Below are 21,073 nucleotides of genomic sequence, written 5' to 3'. Positions count from 1 at the left end.
AGGCTTTAGTGCAAGGCAGGTTAGCGCTTTTAATGATAACACTCATAGAAGAAGAAAGTAACTCTGTTCCCACAAGGAACCCCTAGTCCGGAGTTCTTGGATAGTTGACAATTCAATCAGGTGAATCAGTTCCCCTCAATCACAACCCTTTGCACTTGCATGCTGAAGTAGGCCAACCTTTTTCCCCTGAAGTAGGGGTAGGATTGGATATGGGCATAAGTTTGTAGTTCTGTGTACATGTGCAGAGAGTATGATAAATGCTGGGGTAGTCCCGACAGTTCGGACATTTGGGGGTCCCCGGTAATCGCTGGAATCGGCAATCCAGAACGTTCTGCCATAGGAATGCTATAAACAAAGGTGGAACTGTGCTTCCTCCACCAGCAGTACCAAATCCTGGCTACACCGGTGCAATGAGTCAAGTATAAATTACCACTGCCTGTCATGCAACCACTGAGCCAGGTCGTTACTTAAAAAGAAAAATGAAAAAGGTGTGCCCAGCCTACCTCGCACTGCTGTAGTATTGTTCACTTTCCCTTGAAGGAGCCATGAAAATAAAATACAACCTTGATTAATCTTAAAAAGCAAGCTTCAGTAACCCACTAAACTTCACTACAGCTGTGAAAAACGTCTTTTTAACCAAAAAAATGCAAAGCTTATTTGAATCGGATGTTTAAATTGGGTAATAAGCAACTCATTTCCAACTACGGGCCTATTTCATTAACGTGTACCTGCTGCAAGCTTTTAGAGCACATAATTCATAAGCATATACTTCCGTACCCCACTGATAACAACGTATTGTCGTGTAATCAGCATGCTTTCCGCTCTGGTTTTTCTACAACTACACAGCTCATTGAATTCACTCGCGACATCGCTTTGGCTCTGAATACTCAAGGTCCGGTTGACGCCATATTCATAGATTATAGCAACGAATTTGATGTGGTGTGCCACAGAAAACTTCTCATTAGACTCAGAAATGTTATTAACGATGACAAAATACTAGGCTGGATAGCTGATTGGCTACGTTTGAGGCCCCAATCTGTTACTTTTGAGCATGCGCAGTCATCGTTGTGTGCAGTCACTTCCGGGGTACCGCAGGGCTCGGTACTTGGGCCCCTATTGTTTGTCATTTACATTAATGATGTCACACAGGTCATTAAGGACACACCAGTGAAGCTGCGATTGTTTGCTGACGACTGCGTTCTTTATACTAGTGTAAATAATGCACATAACCAAGGTATTATGAACAAAGTATATTCATAATTTTGTGGTTGGAGCACCACGTAGCAAATGAGTATTAATTGTCAAAAAACTGTTAAAATAACATTTATCAATAAAAAACAGCCGCTAAGGTTTAGTTATAGTTACAATGGGCACTACCTAAATTCTGTGAATACATTCAAATATCTTGGTGTTACCTACACTCAAAACCTAAAGTGGCACCATCACATCGAAACAATTTGCATTAGGGCACTTAGAAAACTGGGATACATAAAACGAACACTCAAGCACTCTACAAAGGACTGCAAATTATCCGCGTATAAGTCGCTTGTCCGACCATTACTAGAGTACACCTCAGCAGTATGGTCACCCTATATACTGCACTTGACATAAATATGCTCAAGGACATAGAGAAAAAAGCAATACGGTTCATTTTCGGCTGGTATGACCGCAATTTTTCTCCCTCATCCCACGCATGCTCGTTGTCGTTAGAACCCCTTGCTTTTCAGCGCACACTCGATTGTATCACTCTGCTACATAAGATTGTACACGGCCGCAGTTGCATTGAAGCACCAATTACTTTTTGACAATCAGCCCGACGAGCCATGCACTGGTCTCACCCACTCAACATTGCTCCCTTCCAGCCATTTGTAAATTGCTTTAAGCATTCCTTTTTTCCAGCTGGTGTTGAAATTTGGAACCTAGATGGTTCCCTGCACGAAAAACCAATTGAACTGTTTTTGAAAGCACTGCCTCACCCTATTTTGTAATATGTTTTAAATGCTTTGTATGTTCCTTTCATGTTGCTTAATGTATGTTTTTTTTTCCTTTCTGTTTCTGATGTACCCACTCCTGCTATGTTTCGTGTATCGAGACAGCAGTATCTGTAAATAAATGAATAAATAAATAAATCAACTTTCAAATATCGTGCTACACTTCAGCAGTGATGCGATAGTGGAAAAACTAAAAACTTAGTCATCAACGTGTTAACTGTGTGTTACAATTCAAGTGAAATGATCGACTGGAACTAGAGGCCCCACTACAATTGCACAATCATGTTTTTTTGGTGGCAGCCTTTGTCGGTGGCCACCAGTCATACAAACAAGCTCTTGTGACATCATAAATAACCAGCTAGTGAGTCACCACTGCTTAATCGGTTAAATTGGTATCGCTATGGGAACAAAGCAGTCTTTATAATAAACCAAACTTGTATTTTGTATTCACTGCCCCTTCAAACATGCTGCGTTTCTTCGCTTACTGCAGAACATGACTGTCCTGGACATGTTCAAGCTCTCCGAGGAGTTCTTCACATCACTGGGTCTTCCACCGATGCCGCAAACTTTCTGGGAGCGTTCCGTTCTCACCAAGCCGACAAACCGAAAAATTGTGTGCCATGCTTCAGCCTGGGACTTCTACAAAGACAATGACGTGAGGTAAGTACTTTACAGCAGCAAGTGATCCTCACTTAAAAGAAAGGAGAAAGTAAGAACAATGTTTACAAGGGTAAACATATACACAGAAGTTTAAAGGGGACATGATGACAAAATACAATTGGGTTAATTAAAGAGCGCTTTGTCTCAATAACAGAGATACAAATTTTATTAAGTGCAGAGCACTTTAGAGGCTCGCCTTGTCGTCGTAGCTCGCTCGCCGGACCCAAGTAGAGCCACACGGCATTCTGTTGTCGCGGCGTCCCACAGAGGCTTCGAAAGCCAAGAGGTTTATACAGTCATAAGCGTTCGAAACTTGTGAACGCTGGCGTTTGTCATGCACCTCCCCGTTGTTTAGTGCAAAGAAAACTGCAGGTACATTTGAGGCAAAATATACGTAATTAACCGGCAGCACCCATGTTCATTTATATAGGCACGCTCATTGGATTGGCTTTTACGATAGTAAGCGAAAAAAAGTGGCAGTGCAACACCGGCACATGCGGGAGGAAAAGCAAGCACAAAAAGAACAGAACTCCCGCTGGTGCAGTTTCAGGCAGGGGGCACGCGAGCACTGCGAAGGCGGGAAATTTGATTTGCATTGGGTAGTAGCAGTGAGCTGATAACGGTGCTACAGCCCATAATGGTGAATCACTGCTCTGCACTTCCGACAGCTTTCACATTGAGCGGAACGGCTTTAATTTTGCAAACTTCAAACAAGCAACTGAGATGAAGCAGTGGAGACTCCCCCGGCTGCTTTCCGATTATTTTTCGACATCACAGAATCTTGTTTGTGCAATTGGCGGTTGCCGACCCAAGGCACCACTGAGAGACTTGATTGGGCAATGGTAGTGTGGATTGTAGTTCATTTTGCTCACACCAATTCAATGCTACCGTGCAGTTTACACACTGATGTCTATGTTCTTACCGCTGACCTATATTACGTCTTTCCTGACCATATTACGTCAGTGTAGCACGAAATTTCAATGTTTTTCAATATTTCTTGCATTTTCTCAGTTAAAAATCACTTTCGTTAAAAAATCACCAAAAATTCGTTCTTTCAAAATGAACAGGATTGCATTTTGTCTTCAGGGCCCATTTAAAACACATTCCCCCCGTTAATGGGTTGACAATTAGTCCCCAGGTAAGCGCGTAAATTTGTGAGCAAGGCTATTCGCACTTAGCTTGCAAGCCTACGAAAAAAGTTATCTGACCAGTCCTCCTCTCAGCGCCTTTTGATGTGTAAATTTGTGAGCAAAGCTATTTACGCTTAGCTTGCAAGCCTACGAAAAAAGTTATCTGACCAGTCCTTCTCTCAGCGCCTTTTGATGTGTAAATTTGTGAGCAAAGCTATTCACGCTTAGCTTGCAAGCCTGTGAACTAAGTTATCTGACCAGTCCGCCTCTCAGCATTTTTTGATGTGCACAACACATATACAGCTACAGACACCTCTCATTTTCCCTTGCCACGTAGGATCAAGCAATGCACCCAGGTGAAGATGGACGATTTGCTTGTGGTGCACCACGAGATGGGCCACGTAGAGTACTTTCTCAAGTATGCTAAGCAGCCCGTATTCTTCAGGACAGGGGCGAATCCCGGTAAGCACGCTTTAATTCTCTGCAACACATTGTTTGCAGAGAAAAATTGCAATCATGTTCATTCCCCAATACCTCCTCTTGAAGCATGTTAAAGATAGTCGAGGGGCTCAGGCAATGTCCTGGAAGTAACAATAAACACTGTGTTTATGTGCGCATAAATGCCACATGACTGTAACCCATTTTCATTTTTTTGTTTACATGCCTACAAGGGAACCTATCAATGTGAGCAGCCCTCAATTCTAAGCATAGTGTCTTTCATTCACTGTCAAGCTTTGTCAAGCTTGACAAATGTCAATGTCAATGTCAAGCTATGTAAATCTCAAGCTTTAATGCATGCGAGGTTGCCCTCTGCCACCTGAATAGCTTTATTAGTATGTAAAAAGAAGTTTAAAGTTATCAGGATGCACTTAGATAAAGAAGTTACCAATGACACATTTCTTTCACAGGTTTCCATGAGGCGATTGGTGACACCATTGCTCTTTCTGTGGCGACACCAAAGCACCTGAAGGCTGTTGGTCTGCTCAAAGAAAGACCAGAGGATGAAGGTATGGGACCATAATGAGCTTAAGCTTTGTTCATAGACGAATTGCCAGACATTAAACAAGTGCAGTAGACTCTTGATAAACAGAAATCGCTTAAACGGAATTGCCGCTTAAACGAAATAGCAGCCTGCAAGTTGGTTGGTTCTGTATTCAGATAACATAAAAAAAAAATTCTTGGTAATCGGAACTGAAATTTCCATGTCACCGTGTAAACAGAACCAGAAATGGAACTTCCTGTGAAACCCATTGGCATAATAACCAGCCTTTTACGGTTCCGGCTGTCTTGTTTTTGTTTATTTTTCTTCCTCCTTCTTTTTTTTTTGCCTCGTTGGCCTTGTAAGCCTCGTCTCGTTAGTGGTCAGCTGTGTTAGCGCAACTAATGCAACATCGCAGTTCTTGTTCCAGTCGTGCGGTCTCGATTCAAGACGCCGATATTACAGGGCTCAGCTCCTGCCGCCTTGATCATGCTATCGTGGTGCTATTTGTGCTTCATTACCGTGTTGCCATCTTCTAAATTCGGTGGCTCGTAAGCACTCGCGAAGTTGAGGCCTCTAGCCTTCATGAAGATGCAGTTGCAAGGACTCAAACAAAAATAATTGATGCACTTCGTAGTGCACAACGATTCATTGTTGCCAAATCAACTTTGTGAATGCTGTGCCTAAACCTTTTGTAGTTTTCTTACTTTGTGAAAAACTATCAGCTACATTCACCTTCTAGTGCTTAGAGTTCCATGAAATGGTTTTACGAGTGTGCACACACATAAATTTGCACTTTCACACATCTATCTCAGTAAACGGAACTCCTGTTAAAAACAGAACTAATTTTTTCAGTCCCTTGAAGTTCCTTTTATCGAGTCTACTGTAAGACCAATGCAATTTCTTGTTGAGAAAAAAATGAAGCTAACCGAGTGTAATCGTCACCACAGCATGGAGTAGGGCTGAGTAATCTGTTGGTTCTCACAATTCCACAAAGTAACCTAGTAAACAGCAAGGTGCACTATTCTTGATCTAAATTCCAGAAACCGACATCAACTATCTCTACAGCATTGCCATGGACAAAGTGTCCATCATTCCATCAGTCTACATTTTTGACCTATGGAGGTGGAATGTGTTCAGGGGCACATACAAGCCAGAGGATTACAACAAGGCTTGGTGGAATCTGCTGTAAGTATAATGGTTGCAAAACCACCGCGAGATTTTTTTCATAACATGGGAAGAACACCTTGCAATTCCAAGGAATGTCACATCTGCAGCGTCAGCATAATTGTACCGCTGAAGCTGTGATCCTGAAATTTGAAAAGAGTGTACAAGGCAGAAACAGTGAGATAATAAAGGACTGCACCATGGTTTGTTCACACTCGCAGAATATTCAGAAGAAAAGCTTTTACGAACAGTTAAACTACAAAGCAAAAATGTTCCAGATAGAAACAGAGGGAGAAAATTTAAAAGCAGTTGGTACAACTAAACTTCTTGTATGTTGGCTCAATGTAAAACGAGAATACCATAAGACACCAGACAAGCAGCAGTTTGAATAGCCATACATAAGAAAAGGTAGCCCCCACAAAGTATAATTTTGATTAGGAATCAGTAAATGCTAGTTAAAATAAAATATCGTAGTGCATCAGGAGCTTTATGCAAATTTTCAGAAAAAGCTAAATATAACGCACCAGCACCAAATTATACCCCTAATTGCGCATTTCAAATTTTCAAGCCTAACATCATAAACAGCGAGTGATATTTGAAACACACATCATTTTTCACCTAGAAGCAAACCTATCCAATTTGTGGGCTTGGTTTCAGGATGAGCTACCAGGGCATTTGTCCTGGAGTTGCCCGAACACCGGAAGACTTTGATCCACCATCTAAATACCACATATCCGCCAATGTTCCATACATCAGGTGAGCCCCTACTAGGTAAAAGTGACACAGAAGCAACCTCTTACATTCTCTGCCTTTACTGCAGGTACTTCGCAAGCGCAGTACTGCAGTTCCAGTTCTACAAGGCGCTGTGTGAGGAAGCCAACCATACGGGCCCACTCTACAAGTGTGACTTCTATCAGTCGAAAGAGGCAGGGAAACTATTCGGGTAAGGTTGAAAGCATTCTGTGACCCCTGTGCAAGAAAAAGCGCTGCCCAATGAACTATTCAGCCACCTAAAAATGATAAACCATATTTATTCGATTATAACGCGGCCAAATTATATGGCGAGGGTGCAGTTTCGAGAGTAGAAAAAATTGCCATACATGAATACTGCACTTCAAATATAAGGCAGGATACGGCTTTGACACTACGGATTTTGGTAAAAAACCTCGCCTTATATTCAAATAAATACAGTGGCGAAGGCAAAGAATGAGTTTGAATGCGTTTATCAAATTAGACAGGCTGCTTCATTGAAGACCAGATTCAAGGAGCAGTTCTAAATGCACGATAAGAACTACCTATGTGACCATGCACACACACAAAAAAAGAGATCAATTTTATAGAAGCTTCGCAACGTAACGCAATAGAAACGACGCTAAATTGAGTAACGAAAGAAACTAAATTAGCTGCTGCCCTGTTTTGTAACATTTTTCAATAAATGCTTAGTGCCTGGCGCAGTTCAGCTGCCTGCCTAAATTCCATCAACAAATGCGAAGATGTTTTGATAAAGCATTTATAAGAGTAGCATGACCCCCCACCAACATATAAGAAACACCTAATCTGTGGAACTGTGAGTCTGAATCTTGGTGACAATGTCCTCAAAATTAAAAGTGGGAAAAAAAAAACATCAAACAACCCTGCTGAGTGCTGGAGCTTTTGCCACATGTTGAAGACACCTGGTTGGTCTAAATTAAGCCTGTAGCTCTAGACTGTGGCCCACTTCACAGCCCAGCAGTAGCTTCACTGAGTAAAGCCTCTATATAAACTCTTGAAGCACTCAGTCTGAGCATCACACCTCAGACTGGTATCTACTAACTGCTGTGCAAGTGTTACTCTCAACTTGTTTTCAAAAAAAGAAAAATATATAATGGTGTTGAAGCTACACCTAAGCTATAAGTAATGTTTGTTTTCACGTTTTATATATTTTTTAATTTGGGCGGTAAGAATCAGGTTCTATTTTTTCAAATTAATACTCGGGTAGAAATCAGGTTTTATTGTAAAAACATGCAGAAATTCCTGTTTTCTGGGTTAAATCTACAGATGCACTAATCAAGTAATAAATTCAGTTTATTTTATCAGTGGGTACCACGAGCTTCTTTGCTCTAACGTGTTAAAATTGGTGTTTGTTTCAAGCTGGTAATCGGGAGATATCAGGGTTTTCTATCAAATACTCTAAAAAATTTGGCATTTGTCTGGAAATGGATTAGTAATGATGACAGTGAAGAACATTGATAACTTCTAAGAAAGGAAATAATTTAGTCGCAAAAAGCTGGTCACATCCATTTCCCAGACATCCTTGTCTTTGTACATTATCATCCACATGCTCGACATGTCGGTCTCCATTCGAGACCTGTCTGACCGCTGAACGTATCTCAGCTGGGAGAAAGTTCTCTCGACATGACAGCTTCCACTAGCTAGGCACAAGAATGTCAGTGCAGCACTTGCCAGCCCGGGATAGCAAGCCGTAATTTGTAATTATCATGAAAGTTGCAGACTTTGTTATCGTTTTTTGCTCTCTGCAAGTTGTAAATGTTTGTGCTGCTTGGTTTTCATTGCTTGTCTGTAATGTTCTGCTGTTTGAGATTGACTTTGTATAATTTACATCTGAAAGCAAATCCTGCCTACCAATGTATGTAACCTGCCATTGAATTGAAAGACGGCTTAATCAGATTTACGGTTTTGTTGTTTGCAAATTCCGTATATTGGATGTATGTATATCATGTTCTGTTATGTTACGAAACCGCCTAGAGCTTTGATGTCGGTCGTTATTGCCATGTAACAGTTTGCTGGGCCTCGTCAAGCTGCTATTGCAGCTTTTAGCTCAGCAACTGTGCACAAATTTATGGTAAATAAAAGAAAGCTACTTGTCCCCCCCCCCCCCCCCCCCCCAAAAAAAAAAAAAAGCGGTAGTCATGCCAATACTCAATGAGTTCGAAAGCTGTGTTAGTGCGGCTTGCTTCCAGCAAGTACTGGTCGAGAACGTTGGACCGTCAGGGCACAGTTGTACACATCGCTACACTGAGAAGGTCCATTCGGGGAGAAAGCGGGTTTAAGCCTATTACCCTGAAACATGTTCGGGGTGTAAAAATAAGGTAAAATCGTGTTTTATTTAAAAATGAACCACCCTAGCTATAAGGTGCACCGTAGCGGAGGTCTCTAGATTAATTTATACCACCCGGGGATCTTTAACATGCACCGAAATCTCAAACAAACTGACGTCATTTTTTGCCTCCACTGGAAAAATGACCGCTGCAGTGGCTCTATGCGTTAGCCACTGAGCCACTGCGGCAAGTTCAAGTCGTTTCCAATTTCTCCTTTCACAAGGACATCTACTTTTCTTGCCATCAACCAGAAAGGAGCCCTTGCATGCACTTGTTTCCCCTGCGCAGGGATGTCATGGAGCTGGGTTACTCGAAGCCGTGGCCCGAGGCCTTAGCCATGCTGACCAAGGGCAGGACGAGGGAGATGGATGCCGGACCGCTGCTGGAATACTTCGAGCCGCTCTACAAGTGGCTCAAGGAGTACAACAAGGGGAAGCCCGTCGGCTGGAGCAGCGACAACCCGACTGCATGCCCATCCCCGAAAAAATGCCCCATCAGGCAAAGCACTGTAAAGAAATAAACGTTACGAGAATTTCGTACGTAGGCGTTCAAGCATGAGGATTCAGCCACAATGCTTGCCCGTTTGGGACAGCCCATGAACCTGCTTCCCAAAGTGATGCCACAGAGTTGCAGTGGTGCTGGTTTTGATTGCGGCTGGCGGCAATGTGGTGGCATTGCAAAAGAGTAGGCATTCTGGTGGCAGCAAGTGCCCGCCTATTTCCTCCGTAGTGTTTACAGGTGTCCTCCGGAGAGACATGTGATTATCATCATCATCATCAGCCTATCTATGCCCACTGCAGGGCAAAGGCCTCTCCCATAGATCTTTAATTATCCCGGTGCTGTGCTAACTGCGACTGATGTACCCCCGCAAACTTCTTGCTCTAATCTGCCCACCTAACTTTCTGCCGCCCCCAGCCACGCTTGCTTTCTCTAGGGATTTACTCTGTTACCCTTAATGGCCAACGGTTATCTTGCCATCGCATTCCATGCCCTGCCCACACCCATTTCCTCTTCTTAATTACTACTAATATGTCTTTAACACCAGTTTGCTTCCTGACCCACTCCGCTCTCTTCTTGTCCCTTAATGTTACACCTATCATTTTCCGCTCCATTGCCCGCTGAGTCGTTCTCAATTTAAGTTGAACCCTCTTAGTGAGCCTCCAAGTTTCTGCCCCGTAGGTGAGTAACGGTAAGATGCGGCTGTCATACACTTTCTTCTTCAGCAACAATGGTAGGATTCATTATCTGAGAATGCCTGCCGAATGCACTCCACCCCATTCTTATCCTTATAATCATCTCTGCCTCATTGTTGGGATCCGGGGTCACAACTCGGCCTGAGTAGAGATATTCGCTTGCCACTTGCACTGCCTCGCCACCAATCTCAAACCGCTGTGCTCTCCTGAGGTAATTCAGCGTTTTAGTTTTCTGCATATTAATTTTCAGGCCCACGGTTATACTCTGCTTGTCCAGTGTCACCACAGCCAGACATGTAAAGCTGCACAATGTATAGGGGAGCTTCGAAGCAAATGCATTGCTCAGCCAAGTGCGATGTCATGCTGGTGTACGGAAGACCCAAGGTAAGGATGGGCAAGAAAGGCGAATAGCCACGAGTATCGTTAAAAAACTTTTTGGCTGATTGACATGAATCTTAGATTGATTGATGATTGATTGTGGGGTTTAACGCGCCGACGCAACGCAGGCGATGAGGCGTGCCATAGTGGAGGGTTCCGGATGAATTTTGACCACCTGGGGATCTTTAACGTGTGCCAAAATCTCGTACACACGGGCGTTTTTGCTTTTCGCCTCCACCAGAAAAGCGGCCGCCGCGGCCGGTCATTGAACTCGCAACCTCATGCTTAGCAGAGCAATGCCTTAGCCACTGAGCCACCGCGGTGGGTAACATGAAATCTTTGGCAAGTCGGTGATGCAAATGTAAAAAAAGTGCAGATAGATAATGATGTTGGTACAGCATTGAATTGTTGCCGCCGTCATTGTCCTTGCACATTAATTTCAGTTTACCCCTGATGGACAAACGTGAAGGAGTTGTAAATCTGCGGCAGGTTACACAACTGACCACTACAGACAAGTACATAAAGGCAGCGATGATGCATCCTTTTTGAGCAGTGTAGTCAGGCTCTCATTATTAATGCAAAAGCATCACGTGCCTCATTACACAACAAAGGCTGGCATTGTGGGCAGCAGATGGTACCAAAAACCGATGCAGCACCATATTACCAAAGAGGGAAAAAAAAAAAACAAAGCAGTAGGGATGTGAATGAAACCCCGGGACCGACAGTTTATCCCCTGCATTACGCCGACACCATGTGTAACACTGCTTTTGAGGTACTTTAAATACAAATAAAAGGGTGCTGCATTGTGTGTGTCATGCTGGTCCCTCGAGGCCGCCATAATACAGATAGTAGGTTCTCCGTACGGAGTTCTGAATGGTTTGCGGTTTGGTAATAAATGATGACAAAGAAAGGAAAGCGAAGAATGGGATGGAAACACAATGCAGCTGTAAAGACGTCTTTGATAAGTATTGCCTGGGGAAGCCATGCGGCTTTCACTTTCAAAGAATGTGGGAAGACTCAAGTGCCTCAAGGAATTCTCGGTACAGCTAGAAACGAAATATGGCTATTCATGCAGAAAACATAGGTCTTCAAAGAATGCCACCTGCTGATGCGCTGGTGAACAAGGATGGAAAGGCACGAAAAGAACAGAAAATAATGAAGAAAGCTAAGAATTGATGGAGTCGGCATATTCTGGACACTTCGGTGCAAACTGCAAGAAAACATTGAGCTTGGTTAGCTTATGCAACATTCTGTGAACAAGCACATCAGAAACGTTACAAGGGTACAGGGGGCATAGATCGGGCATGAAAAATCTGCCTACCGAGTGGACTGCTCCCAAAGGAAATTTTTCTTTGCTCCTGCTATGGTATATAAGAAAGTTTCTGTTTCTGTTCTGGCTAAGCTATGTTAGTTTGAATTAAAGTTCAGGCAGGACATGGCCCGATCTCAGCAATTGTCTACGGGTAAAGCAGTCAGGCGTTCATAAAGCAAGTAAATTCGGGGCATCCCATCTCTGTGCCTCGTAAAAGAGCTATGTCTATTTCTTGTTCATGGCTGAAGTTGAAACTATGTTCACATCCTACATGCGCAACTTTACAGAGCAAACATTTCTTCCTCTAGAAACACAAGAGTTTCTAATCTTACCGGATTTTGATGTTACTGAGTTTAGCTGAGATGTTACTGATTGCTGAACTGAGTGCGCTTTGCCTCCTGTGTTACACGACCACGGTTGATACCTGCTGCAAGAGGGAAATGGTGTGCTGGTTCCACATAGCTACAGCATTAGTAACCGTGTTGCCCTACTGAGGGGCCCCTGATACTGTTGATTCTGCTGTGCCCGGGTTTATCATTCAAAGCTCATTGGTCAGACGCTGAAGCATTATCTCTTTTCGAAAGGCCCCACATTCATGTTCAGTGCCATGCAACATACCTTGATTTGACTGTAGGGTTTAACGCGCCGACGCAACGCAGGCGATGAGGTGCGCCGTAGTGAACGGCTCTAGATTAATTTTGATAACCTGGAAATCTTTAACAAGCGCCGAAATCTCACACACACGGGCGTTTTTGCTTTTTGCCTCAACCGGAAAAGTGGCCGCCGCGGCCGGGCATCGAACCTGTGTCCTCGTGCTCAGCAGCACGATTCCTTAGCCACTGAGCCACTGCGGCGGATATGCAACATACCTTGATGTATGTATAAAGTCGCTAAGGGCACAGGGTAAGCCCTATACTGCCCATGCATTTTTGGCCACTTTGAAATACCTTTTTCTTGGCATCTACTAAAGGTATCTACACAATGCACACATCATTTTCTTCCAAACATCGGGCTCTTTTAACTGTACCGGAGTTATTAAAATCAGACCAACACTAAATTTTTTATGAATTATTTTTGTGTCAGTGCCTAAATTTTCGCTTTATTTTCATCTTGAAAGTTGTGTAACAAAAAAACCGTTACTTGCGTATTTTCAATTCTGGCACGGTAGATGTGACAACTTATGTAGATGACAGGGAAAAAGAAAATCAGCTGGTTATCCTGGAAGATATAGGAAGTAATGGTACCTCTGTAATAAGAAATATTTTTTTGAGATAATTGAGTTTAAAGAAAGAAAAGAGGTGCAAAACAATACAGTAGAATCTCGATAAACGGAAATCGCTTAAACAGAATTGCCGCTTAAACGGAACAGTAGCCGGTAAGTTGGTTGGTTTTGTATTCAGATAACGTAAAAAAACTTCCGGTAATCGGAACTAAAATTTCTGCATCACCGTGTAAACGGAACTAGAATCGGAACTTCTTGTGATACCCCTCGGCATGAGAATCAGCTTTTTACGGTTCCGGCTGTTTCGTTTTTGTTTTTTTCTTCCTCCATGTTTTTTTTTAGCCTCGTTGGCCTCGTAAGCCTTGTCTCGTAAGTGGTTGGCTGTGTTAGCGCAACGAATGCAACATTGCAGTTCTTGTTCCAGTCGTTCGGTCTCGATTCAAGACGCCGAGGTTACAGGGCTCAACTCCTGCTGCCTCGTTCGTGCCATCGTGGTGTTATTCGCGCTTCATTACGACGTTGCCGTCTTCTAAATTCGGTGGCTCGTAAGTACTCGTGAAGTTCCGGCCTCTAGCCTCCGTGAAAATTCAGTTGCAAGGACTCAAACAAAAATAATTGATGCATTTTGTAGTGCACAGCGACTCATTGTTGCCAAATCAACTTTGTGAATGCTCCACCTAAGCCTCTTGCTTTCTGAAAAACTACCCGCTACATTCACCTTCTAGTGCTTAGAGTTCCATGAAATGCCCTTACGAGTGTGCACGCACATAAATTTGCACCTTTGCACATCTATCTCAGTAAAAGGAACTCCTGTTAAACGGAACTAATTTTTTTGGTCCCTTGAAGTTCCGTTTATCGAGAGTCTACTGTACTATTTTTGCAACAAACACCACTCAGGTCATTCATTTAGTAAGCACCAGCTTCGTAATCACCGTCGAAGTCATATTTTCACTTTTCAGCCTGCCGTCTATCCCGCCTTGCCTATTTTGTGAGCTGTCATGCAGCTCTGTTCGCAAAGTATCTTCGCTTGTGGTCAACCTCCTTTGGCCACCTGATGGCGGTGTTGCACCCAGGGTTCAATCTGAATGATTTCAAAATGCTGGCTCATGCGATGCTACCATCACTGAATAAAAGAACAGCATCCAATGTTGCATTCTTGAGAGCGTGAAGCCAAACAAAGACATTTTTTGGTGCGTGGCTCCGAAGCACATTTGTGTAAAAAGAGTGCACAGCGTCTTTGGATTGGCTTGGCTGAAAAATCAGCTTTGCCATGGTACCCAAAGAACTTAATACAGCTGGTTCCAGACAAGTGTTTTGATCTGGAGCTGGAAGTTTCTTGATGGAAAAAATGACAATAAACACACAGCACATTATAAAAGGGGACGTGGTCACTCACTACTTGCTTATGAAAAAACTGTTTTGGAGCCACAAATACGAATTTCTAAGAAATGTGCGATTAGTATGGAAAATGAATGTGCTTAAGAAGATGAACTTTTCTAATTGCAACGAAAAAAAAAATATTTTTTTTTTAATTTCACCTTACCCCGTGCTCTTAACCTTGTTCCAGAGTGTTGTGAGCTATTCTAATTACATGCACAGCTGCCCAACTTTTAAATATCAAATGAAAACACCCGACCCTATCATTGTGCACCACCATTACTGGTCACTCTAATGGGCGATTTACAAGGTCTGAAAAGAAAGATTCACAACATCACAAGGAATAGCTAAATCTTTAGAGCCCAAAGGTATAAAACTCACAATCTTAGTGCTCATACAGTGTCAACTGCTGCAAATGGGTGTTATTATCCACACAATACCAGGACAAGTGGGAGAATAGCAAAAGAATCGCCCAGCCCACTCTAGAACCATGCAACCTCCCCTAATTTCACACACCAGCCAAAAAAAAAGACTCCTATTTTTAAGCCCTTCATTTAAATGTGCCCTGGCAAAAAAAGCATTTCGCAATTTTTAAGGCTTGTCTGGGGTAAGTGGCATGAGATCACAAGGGAGGCTCTTGCTCGGGCTGAGCGTCCGACGGGCCTGTACAATCATTCACCGGCTAAGTCCGCCGCACCTTTCTTTAGTCTCTCTGCATCTGGTACGTCCGCTGTGAATTCCCTGATCGGAGAAGGGACTTTATTCCAACGTTGCATAAAATTTTCAGGGTTGGCGTACGTCTGACGTATTTTTAGCCGCTAGGGTAGGAATATGTCCAACGTACCGTTCTTTAATTTTAATTTACTTCGAACTCTAGACACTGGCTTAAAGTTCCGCCGGACGTAACTTTAGCTTTCAATTCTGGGTTCCATTGGACGTAACTTTAGTTTTCAACTTTGGGTTACGGCGGACGTAACTCTAGACACTGGCTTAAAGTTCCATCAGACGTAACTCTAGACACTGTGTAATTATTATGCTTAACCATGTGCCCTCACTTCCCCTGTACTGCACTGCTGATTGCAGGAGTAGCCAGATGGTTGCCGCAATCTCGTAAATTAATGGCCGTAATAGGCTAAGCAACTTCAGAGCCCACACAGCTGCTTGGCCTAGTTTGGCTACTTTGCCAGCAACAGTACGGCCCGTTGCATATCAGTGGCAAAACTGGCACCCTTTTTTCTTGTCTACAAAGCGCAAATAAATTAAACACCTACACTCAGCTCAAGACACACAGCTAATGGCAGCCGTGGCAAGAAGCCAGCACACGCTAGAGGAACAAAAAGATGAGTGTGAAACAAGGTCAGTGAAGAAAGAACAACATGAAATGCTATTATAGCTGTTTGAACCACCTCTGACTTCCAGCAATACCTAGATGCCATGCAAGTAAAGATGAAACCAGATTGGTTGCTTTACCATCTACTGAATAACAGAATTAAGTTAAATAAGTTAACATAATGATATAATTAAATAGAAATAACATACTCAACTATATATAAGTAAGTGATGCAATTACAGTGCATTGAATGTGCAAGTCAATACACTCCCTCATCACTGCCGGCATCTTGCAGGCTTGCTAGGATTTTGGCAGGCATTCAATAAAAAGCTGAAGCTTTTTCTCAGTTTTTCCCAGTGAAAGTTGATTTTTCTGGAGCACTGCATATATTACACCCGTGCCTGTTTCTCTACAGTGCAGTTGAGGTCTTAGGACCGGAAATTTGCCAAAAAAAATCAGTTTTCTGTATTAGTTTTATTTGCAGTCTACAGGTTCCAAAGAGTGTAACTGCAAAATATTATAGCTGCACTATAAGTATTTTCAAAGGTGTCGTCCTTTGAAGTTGCCTAAATAACCATTTTCACCTGTTTCCAAACTTCGTGCCTTGTTATCTCAGGAAAAACTTTTTTCCTGCGAGGTCACCTGTCGGGTACAACATTTTGGGCTGTACTGGCCAGATTTGTATCATTTTTGCTGTATTAGAGAGGTTATGAACGTAACAGTGCAATAAAACCACAAAAATATAGAATTTAATTTTGCAAGGACACTTTTTTGTCAAGCTCATTTTATGAAGATTGATAACTAATAACATGGCAATCAGTCTACAGCAATTGCAGAAACAATGCTAAAATTACTCCTGTGGTATAGTTGCGCCCCCTGGTCCTTCTACAGTATAAAGGGATAAAAAGTATTCAAGTATGTCATACATAGATAATGAAAAAATTGCCCGAAATGGAATGGATACTTGTGGATACAGGATGTTAAAATACACTTAATGTGTAAATCTCAAGCAAATAGGCTGAAAAGTAACAAAAATGTCCTCAAGACCAGTGTCCCCCCTTAAGAGGAGCTACCATCTGAAAGGAAATGTGGGTGCTAGCACTGTGGCCTACATTGCAAGTACCGATGCATTGTTGTTCGTGCTCCCGTCCCCATAGAACAATCAGTAGCAGTACAACACTGTTTCCGTCGCTTCATCGACAAAAAGAGCCCATCTGCACAGACAGACACAAGGTGAGCGGGGGACAGCACCTAGAAAAGACACACAAATTTAATGACAGGCAAAATTTAGTTTGTCAGCTCTATGAGGGCCTCAACAACATTCCCTTGGTGCTCACGGAGTTTGAGCTCTGCAACGGACCGAGGAATCTCCATTTCTTGCATCTGAAAGGCAAACAACTCATGGTGTAAAATCGAGCAATCGTGCATCTTCTCTTAGAGGCCAATTGCACTCAAAATTTCAACCTCTTGAAAACATTATTTCCGTATACAGTTGAGCCTCGTAACAACGAACACTGATATATTGAATTATCGGCTATAGTGAACTAAACACAAACTTTGGTTGGTCACGCTTTATTTCAGTGACACCTATTCTTTTATAACGAAAGTAAAACCGTGAGAGCGACACGTGATATCGGATATAACGAAGAAATATTTGACCAGGAGGCTGAGAAGCTACTTGGAAAAACCAAAACCCCCCATAGTCAGAAACTGCAGAAGTATAAAGGCCTACTGTTCGTGGACACTGTGGAAAACTCCATCCTGGTCAGTGCTATGAGTGGCCACCAGACAAAGATCGCATCCTTCATCAAATAAATAAGGACGCAGTCCTATATTGTCAATTGAACTTCGTTCTGTTGCAATTTCACGCACTCATGTTCCGGTTCATTGAGCTTGAAATGCAACAAGGAGAAACGTAAGGGTTGCCTTGTTTACAGTAGGTTCGAAGATTAAAATAATGCGTTCTTGTATCAAGAATTTTTTCACAAGCCAGATTTTCTATTTGTTATAGCTGATTTTTACCTCTACTGTTACAAGAAATATAGCTTATAACGAACAATTTGCTGTCCCGATACTGCTTTGTTATAACGAGGTTCGACTGCAGCCTGCCCAAAAACTACAAAAAACAAAATATGACAACTGAAATACGCGTATTCGCAGTGCAAACGACCATTAAAAATCAAAGATCTTGAAACAGAAATTGATGAGAGTGGGGCTGAAGTGATGTTCCCGCTGGCCCAGCCGGCAAGCGAGCGGCGGCACGCGGCCAGCCAGCCGGGGCAAACCTGCGTGCAATGCTTCGCCTTCACCGCAGCCCTACGAGAAGCGCGCACTGCAGAGCTCGACCGGTTCTCCTGGCTGGTCATAGGAAAAAGTGCAGGGCCGGCTGAAATGTCACTTCCGCTTCATGGCTGTTCGCGTGATCCACCAACAGGTGCACTGTCGCCTGTGACGGAGCTATTTTGAACGTTTATAACTAATTAACAACGGATTTCATGGAGATACCAGTCATGTTCCAGGTGGTTTGGTGGTACATACTGTATGTCCAAAGTAAATTTGGCCGAGGTGAAATTTGAGTGCAGTTAGCCTTTAAGTTGAGCATCAGCAGCAGGGAATCAATTGTGCGTCGTTTAGCGTGTCCACTTACAATCAGTTCTACGTCTTCTTTTTTTATAACAACCTTGGAAAGCTCCTTCTGTCGTGCTGCCTTCTCTGCTGTTTCCTTCGAATGCCGGTCCCCAATCATGGACATTGCCTTCAATGAAAAAAAGAAAAACAAAAAATGCGGTTAGACGTGCAAGTGGAGCAGCATTTCTACAGCACTTTGACCTGTAATTTTAGCATTATTCTTCCTTTTTCTTTGCTGGCTGAGGAAGCAAACTTATGTTTAAGGTAAGCACAACATATTAGTACAAGCTATGGAGAAATAAATGCAGTAAGAAAGCTATAGATATAAGAGCTCATTTCACCTGCAATGGTTCTCTAAAGGCTGCACGGGTCAAGTGTGTTGATGTCATCAGAATACTTTTACACCATAGCGTCGATACAGTGTACTAGATGATACCAGTGTGACATCTAGGGAGCAAAGCAATGAAAGGTCCAGACCATTCTTGTGAATAAAAAAATTGTAGGTTACGCTAACTGCACTAGGAGTTCCCGCGCTACCAACTGGTTTTTGATTGCTTGGCGCTGTCACTTGCTTCGCAACACATTGCATTAGGCACCAACGATGTTCAGGCTTCTTGGTGTTCCCTTGTTTAAAAGGCTATTTTTGAAAGGCGAAGCCCCTAAGAGGCTCGCGTCCTGTCATCGTCTTCGTTTCCTGTAGTCACGGTACCAAAACACCAGGACACTCGTTTTCCAACGCCTCGCGCTAGAACGTAACGCGTACTAAGAGAACACACCGGTACACTCGTTTTCAAAGCCTCACACTAGAGCGCTTAGTGCTTCAAAGACATGAGACTTTTACAGCAAAACTGTACACCTCTACCCCCCAACAATTTCATCTCCGTGGGCAAAAACGCCAGGATGCCAAAAATACACTTGTACAGTGTGCATGGATCGTTCCTCCCCAGGCTTCACATAGATGGCCCGGCATCTTTTCAGCTATTAAAGCTTCGCTGTGAAAATTGATGCCCTAAAATTGAAAAGTAAGACTACTGATGGCCGTGAATGAAAGATAGACTGCGGCAGACGAAACTTGTGAAAATGGTGCGTTGTTTCTGCATGCGGTTTTCCCATATTATAACCGGAGTTTCGTTGTAGAACTAATACCCAGTAAAAGCATTTCTATTGGGAATAGTGCGTGAGGTGGCGTGTGATATCCTGTAGGTCATTCTGGTGTTGAATGTTTCTTTTTCTGGCAACAGGTTTTCTGTTCTTCACTTCGTAGTGGAGTTCTTGGCACTGTTCAAGAACCTCGGATTCACGTGTTTCTCTGGTCGACTTGTATGTGCTCCATTTATGGCATATTATGTTTAGGGAATTTCGTTACCTTTCCAGATCAGCCAATGGCATTCCGCATTAGTTGTTAGGGCCCATTCTTGTTGCAACAGTTCTTCGTAAAAAAAGCAGTTACCACTGCTCGGTGCTTTTAAGGTGAACCATACATTAGTGGGTAAAACAGAACTAGTGTTTCTTACACCAACGAAAACTTCGCTGCCAGAGATTTCACAACTTTGTCCACCTATATTTACAAATTTATTTAAACTTCAGCCACACACGACCACCTTTAGCTAAGCAGTTCATAGTGAACTGAAATGTCGTTAGGATGTCGAGACACTTATTAACTACTAAACAATACTATCACTTCGCATAATATGCCGAGTTATGCACCAAGCCGGTCAATCGCACCTCGAGGCACTCTGTCGCCTCTTGAAGTGGAAATAAGGCACGGTGACTACGATAGCAAACGACAAATAGCCACAAGCTCAGTGAACATTGCAGGGCGAAAGTGCGGGATTTCAGATCGAACTTAATCAGAAGTTACGTAAACAGACCGAAGTAATCATCGCGATTCAAAGCCAAATTGCGTCCTTACGTGATTACGTTGCTGAAACAAACGTAATTCATAGATGACATTGCTTCGCTGCAAAGCGGGGAAAATAACCGAGAGAATGAATGATGTAAAGGCGTACTTACACACATAATGTCTTGGGAACGAATTTCTTTGTCTTCAGCATAATCTGTTACTTTCTCTAGGTCGGCTGCGCCGCTATCATGCTTTGCCACTTTCTTCTGTGGCTTCTGCTGCTCGTCGCCAGCTGCGTCTTCTGTGTCGTCCGACATGCTTTCCCCAAGCTTGCTGGACTCGAGACGATCAATCAGTTCGGCGACAAACCACCAATTTAAATTTAACGGGCTCCACAACGTTAACGGCACGCGTGCTCACGCACAGCACTAGGCTGCCATTTTGAAACCTGCGTTCCCCTGCCGGCGCTGGTTCGAACGAAGCTAACAAACAAATGTGCTGATTTTGGTTTCAACTTTCAAGTCAAGTACTGCTGTCTTTGATTACTTTTTTGCTGCCGTTATTTTTTGTTTTTGCTGCCGTCGCTTTGATAACTTCGGCGACGAGTGTTTTTTATGCAGCGTCATCGCGTCATACCCCAACTTACAGGCCAGCTGTTTTTAGTTCCCCTTTAAATTGGATTAAGCTTCATTAAGATCAGTAAATAAAAGACTGCCTTCATAAATGTGCCATTATGTAATACCAGTGAGATTCAGGAGACGTAAA

The 21,073-nt window shown here is 43.0% G+C and overlaps 2 protein-coding genes across 2 annotated transcripts in view; one reads left to right on the top strand and one right to left on the bottom strand.

Moving 5' to 3' along the window:
• The window catches only part of LOC144179714 (angiotensin-converting enzyme-like), a 65,470-nt gene that overhangs the window by 19,905 nt on the left and 24,492 nt on the right, over positions 1 to 21,073 (top strand). Inside the window, exons 8-14 of the mRNA XM_077708157.1 lie at positions 2,482 to 2,651; positions 4,119 to 4,243; positions 4,690 to 4,788; positions 5,804 to 5,948; positions 6,585 to 6,683; positions 6,748 to 6,870; positions 9,314 to 9,542. Coding sequence (XP_077564283.1) covers positions 2,482 to 2,651; positions 4,119 to 4,243; positions 4,690 to 4,788; positions 5,804 to 5,948; positions 6,585 to 6,683; positions 6,748 to 6,870; positions 9,314 to 9,542 — 990 coding nt within the window. The remainder of the gene's footprint in view (positions 1 to 2,481; positions 2,652 to 4,118; positions 4,244 to 4,689; positions 4,789 to 5,803; positions 5,949 to 6,584; positions 6,684 to 6,747; positions 6,871 to 9,313; positions 9,543 to 21,073) is intronic.
• On the bottom strand, positions 17,090 to 20,772 carry LOC144178514 (huntingtin-interacting protein K). The gene is made up of 3 exons (XM_077706429.1): positions 20,479 to 20,772; positions 18,485 to 18,592; positions 17,090 to 17,220 (listed from the first exon to the last, which is right to left on the bottom strand). Exons 1-3 carry the CDS (start codon positions 20,623 to 20,625, stop codon positions 17,125 to 17,127), a joined length of 351 nt encoding a protein of 116 aa, XP_077562555.1. The 5' UTR covers positions 20,626 to 20,772; the 3' UTR covers positions 17,090 to 17,124.

The sequence above is a fragment of the Haemaphysalis longicornis genome, unplaced genomic scaffold (genome assembly GCF_048455015.1).
Source record: "Haemaphysalis longicornis isolate Haplotype H1 unplaced genomic scaffold, Haemaphysalis longicornis Haplotype H1 scaffold_4, whole genome shotgun sequence".
NCBI classification, from domain to species: domain Eukaryota; kingdom Metazoa; phylum Arthropoda; class Arachnida; order Ixodida; family Ixodidae; genus Haemaphysalis; species Haemaphysalis longicornis.
The sequence above is the reverse complement of the archived record's forward strand: the minus strand, read 5'-3'. Positions and strand labels throughout refer to the sequence as shown.

Coding starts and splice junctions, on each gene's coding strand:
- LOC144178514 (XM_077706429.1), bottom strand. CDS start 20,625: ATGTCGGACGACACAGAAGACGCAGCTGGCGACGAGCAGCAGAAGCCA. Junction 18,593..20,478: donor GTTCCCAAGACATTATGTGT/GTAAGTACGCCT, acceptor TTTTCATTGAAG/GCAATGTCCATGATTGGGGA. Junction 17,221..18,484: donor AAGAAGACGTAGAACTGATT/GTAAGTGGACAC, acceptor TTTGCCTTTCAG/ATGCAAGAAATGGAGATTCC.